This window comes from Acinonyx jubatus, chromosome D4 (genome assembly GCF_027475565.1).
Source record: "Acinonyx jubatus isolate Ajub_Pintada_27869175 chromosome D4, VMU_Ajub_asm_v1.0, whole genome shotgun sequence".
NCBI lineage: Eukaryota > Metazoa > Chordata > Mammalia > Carnivora > Felidae > Acinonyx > Acinonyx jubatus.
In genome coordinates, this window is record NC_069391.1 from 33,443,177 (window position 1) to 33,457,668 (window position 14,492).

Sequence of the window (14,492 nt, forward strand, 5' to 3'; positions counted from 1 at the left end):
ATAAGACAGACAAATCAATCACTCAGTACAAAACCAGTTAAGCCAGTCCCTGTCAGATATTTCTAGTCTTGTGCCTTTATGTGGCCTTGGTCAGTTTGGCTTCCGTGTGTCATTGTTAGCTAGCAAAAAACTAAATCTAAGAAAAATTCTGGGTAGGTGCTTTCCTAGGCACAGTGGATATTATGCCTTAAGAGGGGCTAGATGCACAGTGGGGTACATTTGTTTGTTTTTTAAATAATGGTACTTTGTAGGGATATCTAACACAAAAGGATGCTTCTGTGGAGAAGAATGTTTCTCTTTAAAAAAAAATTTTTTTTAACATTTATTCATTTTTGAGACAGAGAGAGACAGAGCATGAACGGGGGAGGGTCAGAGAGAGGGAGACACAGAATCTGAAACAGGCTCCAGGCTCTGAGCTGTCAGCACAGAGCCTGACGCGGGGCTCGAACTCACGGACCGTGAGATCATGACCTGAGCCGAAGTCGGACGCCCAAGCGACTGAGCCATCCAGGCGCCCCATTCTTTTATCATAGATACAGTTTCAGGGCTTTGCCATCTTCTTTCTTTATTCTCTGGTGCCAAAACTACTGATATTCGTCATTTGTCATTCCTCCCTTCTATTTGCTCATTCACGTATTCATCAGATACATACTGAGCAACCTGTTCACACCAGGCCCCTGCTTGACATTAAGAGCTCATGGGTCAGGAGACATACTCAGAAACATTTATTTACAATGCAGCCCAAGTAAGCTATCAAAAGTATGTCCAAGAAATGTCCAATTCTGTATGGGGGTCAGGGAAGACTTCTAAGGGAAGGTGACAGTGGAGCTCAGTGTGGGAGCATGAGGAGAGGCCACTGGGGATATACAGAGGGACAGAGCAGAGAGGACATCCCAGACAGGAAGGAATCATGTGCATGTGAGAGCCTGGCAGGCTGGGCAGCAGCGGGGGTTCAGCCGGGCAGGGATACGAGGGAGGAGGGGGTGTTGGGAGATGCAGCTGGACCAGGAAGCCAGGGCTAGTTAGCCAAGGGCCATATGTGCCGGGTCATGGGGTTTAGACTGTCCTGTAAAGATATGTGAGGAGTGTTGTGAACTGGGGAACGACCTGGTTGGTTTAATGCTTTTGGAAGGTCACTTTGGTGACAGAGTGGAGGATGGACTGAGGTGGCCTGGGCCAGTGGAAGGGTGTCAGGATGGAAAGAGGCAGGCAGGTTTGAGAGATGCAACGGGATTGGTGATTGGAAGTGGTGGGGGAGGGGGGGAGATGCAAGATGATGCCCAGCCTCTGCTCGAAAGATAGGACGCTCAGTTGGTTGAGCGTCTGACTTCGCCCCAGGTCATGATCTCACGGTTCGTGAGTTCAAGCCCCACATCAGGCTTGCTGCTGGCAGCGCAGAGACTGCTTTGGATTCTCTGTCCCTCTCTCTCTCTCTGCCCCCCACTCTTGTGCTCTCTCAAAAACAAGTAAAATATTGAAGGGAGGGAGGGAAGGAAGGAAGGAGGGAAGGAGGGGAGGGAGGGAGGAAGGGAGGGAGGGAGGGAGGAAAGAAGGAAGGAAGGGAGGGAGGAAAGAAGAGAGGAAGGAAGGAAGGAGGGAAGGAGGGGAGGGAGGAAAGAAGGAAGGGAGGGAGGGAGGGAGGGAGGGAGGGAGGAAGGAAGGAAGGAAGGAAGGAAGATGGATGGGTGGCTAGAGAGCTGTTGCCTGAGTTGGCAAAGCTGAGAAGCAGGTGTGCTCAATTCCATTCCTTATTCTATCATAAATATTTACCGAGAACCTACTATGTGTCACACCTTGTGCTAGATGCTGGAGCTGGAGGTACCAGGTGGTGGCATTTGTCCTTCACCCTCTCTCCCCCATCCCATTCCACCCATCTGCCCTCTGAGCCACCTTCCTGTTGCAGAGTGGCACCCTGGCCCCCATGTTAGTGCTCTGACTCCCTGGCCAGCTCTATTCCTGGGAGTGACCTTAGGCCTGGTTCCCCACAGTTACCTTCTTCCCCACCAAATGCGGATAGAGTCCAGACTGGCACCCCCTAGGCTGCACAGGGCCTAGGACCAGCCTCCTGACCTGAGGTTCTCCTGAGGTCCACCATCCTGCCTGGTGGTTTTGCTGTTAGCCTAACGGCAGAGGGCCAGGCCGTGCTCCCTCCTGAGGCGTCCATCTGCCCATCTTGCCCTGAGCAGCACCGCCCACTAACCAGGGCCTGCTCACTCAAGGCACTCCTTGCCCAGGACAGCCCTTGAAAGAGCGCAAAGTGGGCTCCTACCTGCCAACAAGAGAGTCCACTGTAGCCGTTTCAAGCAGGAAAGGAGTTTATGAAAGAACGAGTATTTGGCAGGTCACAGGATCTCCAGGAGGGCCTGAAAGTTAGGATGAAGACCAGGTGACAGGAGGAAAGTCCAGGCCACAGCACGGGGGTGCTCCAGCATAGACCCCGCTGCGTCTCTGCTGGGCCACTGACCCAGGCACTGCCCCTGAAGCCTCCAGCCCTGCTGTCCCTGACAGCTACATGCTGCTGCCACTGCCTCATGGTCACTTCCACATCCAGGCCTTAGATCGGTCACAGGCCCGCGCCTAGGTGCAAAGAAGGCTGGGAGAGGGAGTTTTCTAACTTCTACTTAGGAAAGCAACCCTTAACATGGGAAGGCTATTTAAAGGGTGAAGTCCAGGCAGAAAACAGGTCAGGTCCCCCCAGTGGTGGGCCCTCCCCCTCAGCTGGCATTCCAGCTGAACTTTCAGGGTCCTTGGCTTCCTTCTTGGAACATGGTTTCTTGCTCCCTCCTTTGGACATGCCCAAAGGGCTCTTTCCCCAGAAAAACTGGCCCCTCATCCCTTTTGTTCCCTTGTACCTCCAGCAGACCCGTCGCAGTGTCTGTAAAGCTTCAGGGTCCCTTGCAAGGCGGTGAGCAACTTAAGGGCAGGTGCAATCAGCCAGCCTCCCTCCTTCCTCTGCCCCGAACGCCTAGCACAGAGTAGAGCTCAGTGAACATGGAGGGGAGGAAGAAATCAACAGTGTAGGTCCGAAAACTGGACCTCTGCGTGTCTGCCGCCCTGGGGCCGGCTGTGTGGTCTCTTCAGAGCTCTGTTCCCGGGGGCCCAGCCTGGGCCGGTCCCAGTTGCTGGGGCAGGGTGGGGCCTGTACTTGCTGGCCTGGGTTTGTTCCGGGGTGCAGCGGTGGAGGCTGGGACAGCACCCACAGTTCCCAGAGCCGCCCTGACCCCCGCCCATCCTGGCAGGAGTACGTGGCCGCTGAGCAGCAGATGCAGCAGCAGATGAGCCTGGGAGAGCTGTGCTACCCCGTGCCCCTGTCCTTCGAGCCCGCCAAGAGCTTCTTCAAGGGCCTCGTGGAGGCCATGCAGAGCATGTTACAGACACCACTGGACGTTCGCCTCAAGGAAAGTAAGTCGCTGCGTGGCCAGCCTTGTGTCCTTAACTCCCCTAGTGCCCTTTCACCCAGAGACAACGGCAAAGACCGAAATGGTGATCTCAGTCATACCTTTTCCACACAGAGGCCCTTGGCTGGGCAGTCAAGGACTCCTGGGCCTAGGCCCCACCCACCCTTCAGATTTCACCTCCTTCCCTTTCTGAGACCCTGTCCTGCCTCTCACAAGTATACCGCTGTGCTTCTGCCCCTGAGTCACTCCCGGGATTCTGTCACACTTTATATTTGCCTGCTTTGGGCTCCCTGCTGGAGTAGCCAACTCTCCCTCCTCCCCTTGCTCTGTCTAGCCAAGTCCCACCATCCCTGCAGTGAGCCCAGGGCGCTCACCTGGGAGTCCTTTCCACACCAGCCTGGGCTGGCTCTGCTGGCCATCTCCCCCTCTGCCTTTCCCCCCCCAGGCCCTGGCCGATCTCCTGCCTGGGGCTGTGCATGAGCTGGATCCATGAACCTCTCCCTGCCCCTCATAAATGCCGCAAAGGCAAGAACCACTACGAGTCCTGCTCTGAGGTCCCTGAAGGGCCTGGTGTAAAGCAGATGCTCAGAAATACCTTTTTTCCATTCATTTACCTCTGTTCTTATGATTCACTCAGAACATTTACTGAGCCCCTTTTCTCTGTTAGCAATGGCAGGGTACAAAACAAAGGTCTTACCTTTATGGTGTTCATTGTTCTGGGAGAAAGTCACATAGAACAGTATGTCAGCGGTAAGTGCTCTGAAGAAAAATACAGCAGGGTGAGGAGAACACTGGGTGACTAGGAGGAGGAGCTATTTCTTATGGCGAAGTGGAGAAGGCATCTCTGGGAAGGGGATATGCAAGATGGCCGAAGGAAGTCCCCAGCAAGCTCTGCAGGTCTGAAGGGCTGAAGTTCAGTGTAGTGGTTACATGCGTGGACTCTGGAGCCAGGCTGCCTGGGTTCCTATCCCAGGTCCACCACTTCCTAAGCCTCCTTTCTTGGGCAAGGCACCTAAGTTTTCTGTGCCTCTGTTTCCACATCAACGGAGAGAATAATAAAGTCCCCTCTCATAGGGTTGTGTAAGAATTAACATCTCATACATAAGCTGCTTAGAACCGTGCTCAGGCATAATAAGCAGTATGTAAGCATTAGCTATTATTGTTGCTGTAGTCGGTCCATCTGAGGGAAAGTTCTTTTGGGGCAGAGGGAGACACAAGTGCAAGTGTCCTGAGGCACAATAAAGAGTAGTTTGGCATGTTGAAGGAAAGGCAAGGGGGTCAACAGGAGTGAATGTGGGTGTGAGGAGGGAAGAAGAGAGAGAGAGACAGAGAAACCAAGGAGACTCCAAGGACTTTGGTCTGAGCAATTGGGAGAAGAAAGTTGCCCTTTTCTGAGATGGGAAGGAGGAGCATTTAGAATTGCAGGCAATGGCCCTTTTGGTTCTCTGAGCAACACCATGGTAGTTTGCAAGAACAAACACCTGATGTAGGATGACAGAAGGGGAGCCAAGAAGAAAGTGGTTGATGCATTTTCTCAGGATGATCGGTGTGATGTGAAAGCACCAGCTATGTTCAGTGTAAGAAATAGTGGCAAAACGCAGGTCACGAGAACTCAAGGAACCAAAATCGCATCTGGTGGCCTCACGGGTTGCATGTTTGAATTGAGCTTTGTTGCAGAATGATGAAATTAAATTTAGAAAATTGAGGCCAACTACTGAGGACATTCAGGGCAGAAACTGCGTGATGAAGTGGAGGAAGTCGGATGCCACCTGGTCAAATGGGGCCTGGCAGGGCAGTGGCAGGAGATTAGGAGAGGAAAGGGCGAGAGGAAGTGCTACAAGCACCCATTCAGCCTCCTCCGGGAAACGGACAGAGGGGAGGCCAAGCCCTGGCTACAGTGCCAGCCAACCTCATGGGTGAGTAACAGAGACACAGGAGGTAGCAGCACCCAGAGGAAGGAGAGAGTGATTCTGGTGGAAAACCAGGAAGCCCTCTTGAAGGAGGTGGCACATCAGCTGGGCCTTGATGAACCACTAAGGCTTCCAGAGTGGGAGAAAACAGGGAAAGGCATTTCAAACTGAGTCAAGAGAAGGCTGCAGCCTGTTTGGGACACTGTGAAGTGTGTAGCAAGGCTGAGCGGTAGTCTTTTGTTGTTTGATTTTCCAAGCTGGTTTGTTAAAGCAGACTTTAAATCTATAGATGATGTTCTCTTTGCTCATAACTTCCACTGGAATTTTGAAAACATTTTAAGATGAAATCAATTAAAAATAAAACCACATGTCAGAATCGTAGCAGTCAATATATCTAAATGTTTAAAAAGAATAATAAATAGCCAAATATGAAAAAAAGGAAAAAAAAGAATCTTAGCGGTCAGTTTTAGGAATCTTTGGGCTTGTCAGTTTTCAGCAAGTGGGCACTGGTATGTCCCCAACCACCACAAGATGTTACTCAGATGGACCCCAAATGCAGTTCACCCACATTTACATTCTCAGTGGCCCATTCCCAAAGAACCAGGGGTGCCTGCTGAGTCCATGATAACGCTTGCTCCGTGCCAGGCATTGTTCTGAGCATTTTACAGATAAATCCAGCAACTCCTCACCACTATCGTGTCAGGGTCGGGGCAGGGAGGGGGAGTGGGGGATGCCTTTATTATTTCCATTTTACAGATGAGGGAGCTGAGGCTCAGAGAGGTTAACTGATTAGCCTTACCTTGCATAGCTGGTAGGCGGTAGAGGCAGAATTCAAACAGACTCTGACCCCAGGGTCTGTGTTCTGATTCCCGCCCCCCACCTTGCTTCCTCCAGGCCATCACCCCTCACCGACCTCCAAATGAGATCATCACTCTCATGATCACAAGTAATACTGAGAGGTGCTCTCCCAGGAAGGACACAAGGAGACAGGGGTCTTGCAGCACCACTGCCCTTCTGGTGCCCCACCCCCCCCACTCTGTATTTTCCACAGACACTGTAGGCTTCACAGGGCCGAACAGAATCCAGCATCTTGGGGCACCTGGGTGGCTCAGTCGGTTAAGTGTGCGCCTCTTAGTCTCAGCTCAGGTCTTGATCTTAGAGTCGTGAGTCCAAGCCCCATGTTGGGCTCTGCACTGGGCATGAAGTCTACTTTAAAAAAAAAAAAAAAGAACCCAGCATCTTCCCCCCAGTCTGCTGCTGCTTGACTCCAGTCTACTCCCAGTAAACAGTTAAGCCTGGCACTTCTGCCATTGCAGATTTCCTTAACCCAGCCCCCTCTTCCATCCCTGTTGCCCCACTTCAGGCCCAAGCCTCCTAGCAGGGCCTCTGCCTCCATGCTCACCCTGCCCCATCTATCCCCCACCAGAGAGATCTCTGGAAATTCTGCTTCTGTCTACCCATAGATGCCTTTCGTGGCTCCCTGCTGTTTACATGCCACTCCTAGCACCTGCCTTTAATTAATGTCTGTGCTCCTGCTGTACCCTCTTGTTGGGAAAGCCTCCTATCCTTTTTTCTGGATGTCCAAATCTTCCCGATCCTTTAAGGGCCAGCTAAGGTGCTTCCTCCTCCACGATGTCTCCCTTGATTCACCTCTCTTCCCTCTGTGCCTTGGCTGGTAGCTCAAGTGAGCGCACCTCATTTACCTGACAGAACTGTTGAAGACAGGGACCATGGCTTGGGTTTCCCCCTGAACCCCCTCCCACTCAAATGAGACACCAACATGACCTTTCTGATGACTTCATTTCTTGTTTTCCATCTTATCCTGGAATTTGCATTTCCGCCATGTGGTCGCCCCATTCTCAACTATTTGAACACATAGTTGATTCTCGTGATCATCCTTGATCCTGTGGTCTCTTCCCCAGGTTCAGGGCTCATTCACCCTGGCCCGAATTCACTTCCCACCCTCAGAAGTACACTTCTCCTTAGATCCAAGTATTATCCTAGAGTATTCCTGTTGCAAATTCCTGAATTTGCATTAACTGCTTACATTTGTATGTGGTTCTTGGGAGAGATTATGCGACTCTCCAGTTTTGTAATATTTTTAGTATGTTTTGTAGTTTGCTCTTGCTTAGATGAGCACCAGGCACTCATTTCTCACAATCTGTTACAGACCTGAACTGCCAGCTCTCAGGCTCCTCCAGCACCAAGCTAGTTTCCTTGTTGAAAACAAGCCCCTCACCAGAGCGATCACTCTTCCTAAAATGTAAGCCCCACGAGTGGGAGCGAAGAGAGGGTGGAGAGGGCTGGGTGCGTGGGAGGGGAGACAGGGGGTCATAGAAATAGAGGCGGCCCCCCCTTTTTTCCTAACAGACCCAACTTGGGGTTTTTTAACCTTTATTATTAGTTTTTAAATACAGAAATAATACATACTCATTGTAGAAAAATTAAAAAACAAAAACAATTTTTTAAAGACCATCACTTTCTCATAGATAACTACTAGTATTATTTGCCCTGTTAGCTTTTTTTGGTTTATTTATATATACATACAAGGATATATTTAATATATTGTTTTTTACAAACATGGTATCAACTATACCTACTGTTTTGTAACCTGTTTTCATTTATGGATATGTTGTGAAAATCTCTGTTCCCTTAAAAAAATTATACAGGTAATGCATGCTTCTTACAGAAAATTAGAAATTACAGATACACAAAAAGAAAACTGTTGCTTCCCCAAAGATAAATGCTATTAATATTTTGGCATACATTTTTTCAGACATTTTAAAAGCACACGTGTACATATTTTTTTAACTGGGATCATATGATACTCTTTTGTAAATTTTTTATTTAACAGTGTAGCTTGAACAGTTTTGTTTCAATAGATTTAAATATCATCTTTATTTTTAAAGGATGCATAGTATTCCATTGAATGAATATGCTATATTTAACCAATTCATAATGCTGTGCATTTAGGCTGCTTTATATTTTCATTTCTATGAACAATGCTATAATAAACACTCTTATACATGTTAGCTGCATTAATGAATAATTGAATGGATACACCTTAGCTCATTTTTGGATTATTCTATAGGAGTAAATTTCTCAAAAGGGGAATTACTGGGCATGTACTTTTTAAAGTAAACTTTGAAATATACATAAAGAAAAGCACAAAAGTCAAAGGGGTACCGCTCAATTATTTTTAAAAAGTAAACACTCTATAACCTCCTTCGGACCAAGAAATGGAAATTTCCAGCTCCCCAGAAGCCTTCCTCATGTGGCCTTTTTTTTTTTATTTTGAGAGAGAGAAAGAGAGCATGTGAGCTCACACACCTGTGTGCAAGAGTGGGGGAGGGGCAGAGAGAGAGGCAGAGAGAATCCCAAGCAGGCTCTTCCAAGACTCTGGCTCCCCGCTGTCAGTGCACAGACTGACGGGGGAAGGGGGGGGGCTCAATCTCAAGAACCTAACCGAGAGACCATGACCTGAACCAAACTGACACATACTGACTGAGCCACCCAGGCACCCTTTTTGTGGCCTTCTATTCACTACTCCCGAAGGGTTAACTACTCTCCTGATTTCTGACACTGTAGGTTAGTTTTGCCTGTCTTTGACCTTGATATAACTAGATCATTCAAACTGTACTTTCTTGTGTCTTCTGTCACTCAACATAACATTTGGGAGATTTATCCATATTATTGTGCAGAGTAGTAGTTTGTTCATTTTCACTACTGTATTTAGTATTCCATTGTATGAATATAGCACTGTTGAAGGACATTTTGGATTATTTCCGGTTTAGCCTGTAGTGAATGATGTTGCTATGAACATTCCCGTGCATGTCTTTTGATGCACGTTATGTATGCATTTCTGTTGGGTATTTACCCAGGAGGGGGAGAAAAGGATGCCTACTATAACCACTTCTATGCAACATTATTCTAGATGTCCTAGACAGTGCCTTGAGGTAAGAAAAAGAAACGAAAGCTGTAAGGATTGGAAAAGGAAGGAAAAAAGATCATTATTCACAGATGACATGATTACAGAAAATCTAAAATAATCAAAAGGTAAATTACAATTACTACTAAGTGTATTTAGAATAACTGTTGGATGTAATATCATTATACAAAAATCATATATCTATATATTGGCAGTAAACAATTAGAAAATGAATGTTTTTCTTTTTTTTAAGGTTATTTATTTATTTTGAGAGACAGAGAGAGTAGAGAGCATGAACAGGGGAGGGGCAGAGGAGGAGGGAGAGAGAGAATCCCAAGCAGTGTTGGCTCGATCTCATGAACCTGAGCCATCAGATGCTTAACTGACTGAGCCACCCAGGCGCCCCTAGAAACTGAATTAAAATTTTTTTTAATGTTTTTATTTATTTTTGAGACAGAGACAGAGCATGAGCAGGGGAGGGGCAGAGAGAGAGCGAGACACAGAATCTGAAGCAGGCTCCAGGCTCTGAGCTGTCAGCACAGAGGCTGACGCGGGGCTCGAACTCACAGACTGTGAGATCGTGACCTGAGCTGAAGTCGGACGCTTAACTGACTGAACCACCCAGGCGCCCCTAGAAACTGAATTTTTAAAAATATTATTTTCAGTAACACTTTTTAAAAACCAGGAATAAATCTAACAAAAGACTTGCAAAAACCTCACTACAGGAAACTCCAGAACTTTACTAAGAAAACAATTTGGCAGTATCTAGTAAAGCTGGAACATCTATGTATCCTACCACGTAGACTTTTTTTCACTTCATGTCTGCATATGTGGTATAATGCACTGAGAACGATTATTGGGGATTTAAGCACCACATTTCTGGAACACAATTTGGCAGTATTTACCAAAGTCCTTAAAAGCAAAATTATCCATGTTGACCCAGCAATTCCTCTTTTAGGAATGTATCCTAAAGAAATAATCAGATACATAAAGATGTAATTAATATTTTCAGAAGCTTTTTTTAAAGCCTAAATATGGAAAAGGGGGAGGGATAGGTTAAATTATAATACATCCAATACATCAAAATCTTAGGGTTGCCATTAAAGTGCTCTGATGAAAGAATATTATTTGACAGGGTAAAATGTCCTTAAGTATGTCAATAAATTATAAAAAGATTACCCAAGAGCATGTATGGCATGATAAAGAAAAACTATAAAATGGCAAGATAAAAACTGGAAGGATATACACCCGTGTTACAAGGGATAGGATTTAAAAATTTTTAGACATCAGCAACAAATTCCATGGATGGTACAAAATTCAGTGACATTTTCACTCCTTCACTTGTGGCCCAGCCACCTCCCCAGAGGCAGGCAGGGTTGCAAGGGTGGTTTTTCATTTATCTTTTGGTGATTCCCAATCTGGGCTGCGGGTGCGAGCCTGGTCGGTTGCCGGGTCGGGGCACCGCGCTGCCCCTCCCACTACGTGTCGCCCCGGTGTCCCCGCCCCCTGCAGACGCGCGCACGCCCACTCTAGAGCCGGACACCATGCACGCACGCCTGCGCCTGTCCGCCGACCGCCTGACGGTGCGCTGTGGACTGCTGGGCCGCCTGGGACCCACGCCCGAGCTGCGCTTTGACAAGCTGTGGCAGGTGCTGGGTCGCGACTGCTTCGCCGCCGGACGCCACTACTGGGAAGTGGACGTGCAGGAGGCGGGCGTCGGCTGGTGGGTGGGCGCGGCCTACGCCTCCCTGCGGCGCTGCGGGGCCTCGGCCGCCGCGCGCCTCGGCTGCAATCGCCAGTCCTGGTGTCTCAAGCGCTACGACCTCGAGTACTGGGCCTTCCACGACGGCCAGCGCAGCCGACTGCGGCCCCGCGACGACCCCGACCGTCTCGGTGTCTTCCTGGATTACGAGGCCGGCATCCTCGCCTTCTACGACGTGTCTGGCGGCATGAGCCACCTGCACACTTTCCGCGCCACTTTCCAGGAGCCGCTCTACCCGGCCCTGCGGCTCTGGGAAGGGGCCATCAGCATCTCCAGGCTGCCCTAGGGGCTGAGACTGGAGTGACTGCCCTAGGCCTTCCGCCGCTCTGGTGTCACCCGACCTCGATGCGGCTGGTCTGCCTGCTCCCTAAGCACGCCTATCATCTCCCCCGCCAGTCATGCACAGGTGCTTTGAAGGTCTCCTCTCCTAGGTTGGTTTCAAACATGCCCCACACACAGATCCTCTGCGGGGACTGTCTCCTCGGACCTTCCCACCACCAGGGCACTTACACTACACTGCTTTTAGTCCGGGTGCACCCACACGTGAGCCCTAAGCATCCTGACCGTGTCAGAATACATTATCTTCGGCCTCGGACCTCTCCCTCATTCAGCAGTCAGCAATACCTGGCACTTAGTAGGCGCACAATAAATATGTGAGAGTCATCCAGCTCTTTCTCCCTTAATGTCCCTTTGATCTGCCTCCTCCTCTCCACTCTGCTTCAGCTTATCCATGTCACTTACCTTCAGAGCAGCTGCAGGAGCATCTTAACACCTCATGGCCTGAACCCTCTCCCGTCCTCATCCTCCACTGTAAGGCCAGAGGCATGTGCCTAAAACTTCGCTTAACCTTAGAACTACCAGGAGGTTCCTAAGGACTACAGGGAGAAAAGCAGGCACTTTCCCTTAGCATTCAAGGCCTTTCTAGTCTGCCCAGAACTTTTTTATGCCTCATCTGGCTTCTACGGCTCTTTTCAGAGACCCTCCAATTAGAGCTGTCTACACCTTTGCCCTCTGCTACTGGCCCCATACACTCATTTATGCAGAAAAGCCCTTTCATCTTCCTTTGCCTGTTTCAGGCTTCCCCTGGCTTAACTGCCCCAGGAAGTCTCTCCCCAAGCCACAGGAATCTCTCTTACTATTAGAACCACAAGTCTGGGACCTTGCTTTCCAACTAGATTGGAAGTTTCCCAAGGGCAGCTGTGTCCTACACTCTCCCCACCCTGAAAAGTTCAGAATGTTCCGTTCCTCCCAGGCAGGCAATGACCAGCAGCCAGCTATCATTGACTCAGCAGTTGAGCTGAGAAGTCCACATGAACCACCCAGCCTGACCTCACTGTACATGTGGGGAGACTAAGGTCCTGAAAGAACGTTGCTTAAAGTCCCCCTCGGTGATTAAGGGCTGGGCCATGCCCCGCTCCAGCCCCCAGGCAAGTGTCTTACTTGGTCCCTGTCCCAGCTCTTGATCTGAGAGATTTTACTGCTTATTCGTTCCTCAGGGGATGTTGGGAAGAAAACCAGCAGGTGACTGCTGCTTAGCAACCACAGGCAGTTTTCCCAACTGTCTTGGAACCAAAAGAAGAGGAGCTGAAAGTAAGGTTTGGACAGTCCAGACATCCCCATGCTCCTCAGGCCCCTCAGTTCCAGGTGTTGCCATGGAAACCCAGAGAACCCAGAGAACCACTTTCCAAAAGAGAAGTGACAGAAATAGAGAAGGCCAAACCAGCAGGACCTCGCAGGCCAGCTTCTCTAACAGGAAGGGAAAAGCATCTTTCTTGGGTCTGTGCCTCAGCTCTGAAGACTTAGCATCATTATTTGTCCAATTCCCTAGATGGTTTTGAAACCATCCTGTGTTAAAGTGTCTTCTTAGGTGCTTGGCAAGAGGGCAGTGGCAGAGTGAAGAAAATGCAAAGGTGAAACCTACTTACGGTTTCAGGGTATTAATTAGCTTGAACCACATAAAACTGACAATTTCTAACAGTTTCTGACCTAGAAATGCCACTTTCATATAGGGCAATGAAATATAAGTAGGATACAAGGCAGAAGGAACCTTAAGAGTGCCTTCAGTTCTAACTAAATCACTTAAGACACTAGCTGGATAAACAGCAGAATGTCTAAGCACACTGCTCCAGGAATCCTGAAAAAAGAATTCTACTGGGGATGAGCCAGATCTGAATTCTGACAGGGCATTCCTGACAGAAGGAGATGGATATACTGTGTCTCTCCATGCAAAGACATCCCCAGACCCATGGCGGCCAGGGCCAAGCACTAACAGCACCTGCTATTTTGTCAGGCACGGTTCTGATGCTTTACGACTATTAACTCATTTGATTCTTACATCATCCCTAGGAGGTGGAAAGTTACCCCAATTCTACACATGGCAAAATTGAGATACAGAGTGAGTAACTTGCCCAAGGTCACACAGCCAGTGGTGGAGTTGGGGTCTATGCTCAGGCCCATCAGGCCATACTCTCTGGGTAAACACAGCTAGTCTCTGGCCAATGCCTGCTCGCTCCCGCCTGTTTTGCCTGTGATACTTGGCTTTGGCCTAGTTACTCTGTGGGACGTGGGCCTAGCTTTGGATTATTTTCCTTGGGCTGAGATGAGGTCCTGCACCCAGAGAGGAACTTGAGAGTTTGGAATTCATGTATCAGAGACAGAGCTGGATTATAAAGGACAAAAACTGGCTCTTCTCAAACGCCTACTCTGTATCAAGACTTGCACTAGCCAGAAAACTGCAGTTTCGGTACACAATCTAGTGACCTTAGGCTAGTCGTTTTACCTCTCAGAGGATCATTTGTAAAATGGGAGTAATGACCCTGCCTAGTGCTGGGAGGCTCAAAAGAGCCAACGGTTTTGAACTTGCTTTAAAAACCATACAGCACTGGACCATGTCAGGACCCATTAGCATCCCCAGTGGAATTCCTGTCGTGCCTGGCATAGTGTGGGAGCAACAGAAGCTCCCAGCAGCCGTCCGGCAGTAGCAGGAACCTCCCTGACTATTCCTCATACAGGACTAAAGCTTCCTTGGGGTCTATGACTATAAAGTCACTTACCTAAATCTCTCTCAGATATGAACTTGCAGAAATTAAAAAAAAAATTTTTTTTTTAATGTTTTTACTTTTGAGAAAGAGAAGAGACAGAGGCGTGAGCAGGGGAGGGGCAGAGAGAGAACGAGACACAGAATCCGAAGCAGACTCTAGGCTCTGAGCTGTCAGCACGGAGCCCGACACGAGGCTCGAACTCACAGACCATGAGTTCATGACCTGAGCTGAAGTCGGATGCTTAACTAAGTCACCCAGGCGCCCCATCAGAAATTTCTTAATACAGCAAACTGCCTGCAGATATTTTTAAATGACCTTAATTTTCTATTATGTGATTTGTCTTAATAAAGATGAATACTGTACCTTGTAACCATGCTCTTCATTGGGAGTTCGTGCTGCCTCAAGTACACAGCACCTAGGCCTGGACAGGGCCTCACTCACCTCACGTCCCCG

At 48.8% G+C, this 14,492-nt stretch overlaps 1 protein-coding gene and 1 pseudogene across 4 annotated transcripts in view; both read left to right on the forward strand.

Moving 5' to 3' along the window:
• Positions 1-14,409, forward strand: part of TRIM14 (tripartite motif containing 14) — a 29,321-nt gene extending 14,912 nt beyond the window's left edge. For all 4 annotated transcript variants that reach the window (XM_053204898.1, XM_053204899.1, XM_027039514.2 and 1 more), the window contains 3 exons: positions 3,240-3,402; positions 7,479-7,571; positions 10,749-14,409. In XM_053204898.1, the coding sequence (XP_053060873.1) occupies positions 3,240-3,402; positions 7,479-7,571; positions 10,749-11,284 (792 nt within the window). In that variant the 3' untranslated portion in view covers positions 11,285-14,409. The remainder of the gene's footprint in view (positions 1-3,239; positions 3,403-7,478; positions 7,572-10,748) is intronic.
• LOC106981291 (40S ribosomal protein S3a-like) lies at positions 3,409-6,196 on the forward strand (annotated as a pseudogene).
• Positions 14,410-14,492: the final 83 nt, after the last annotated feature.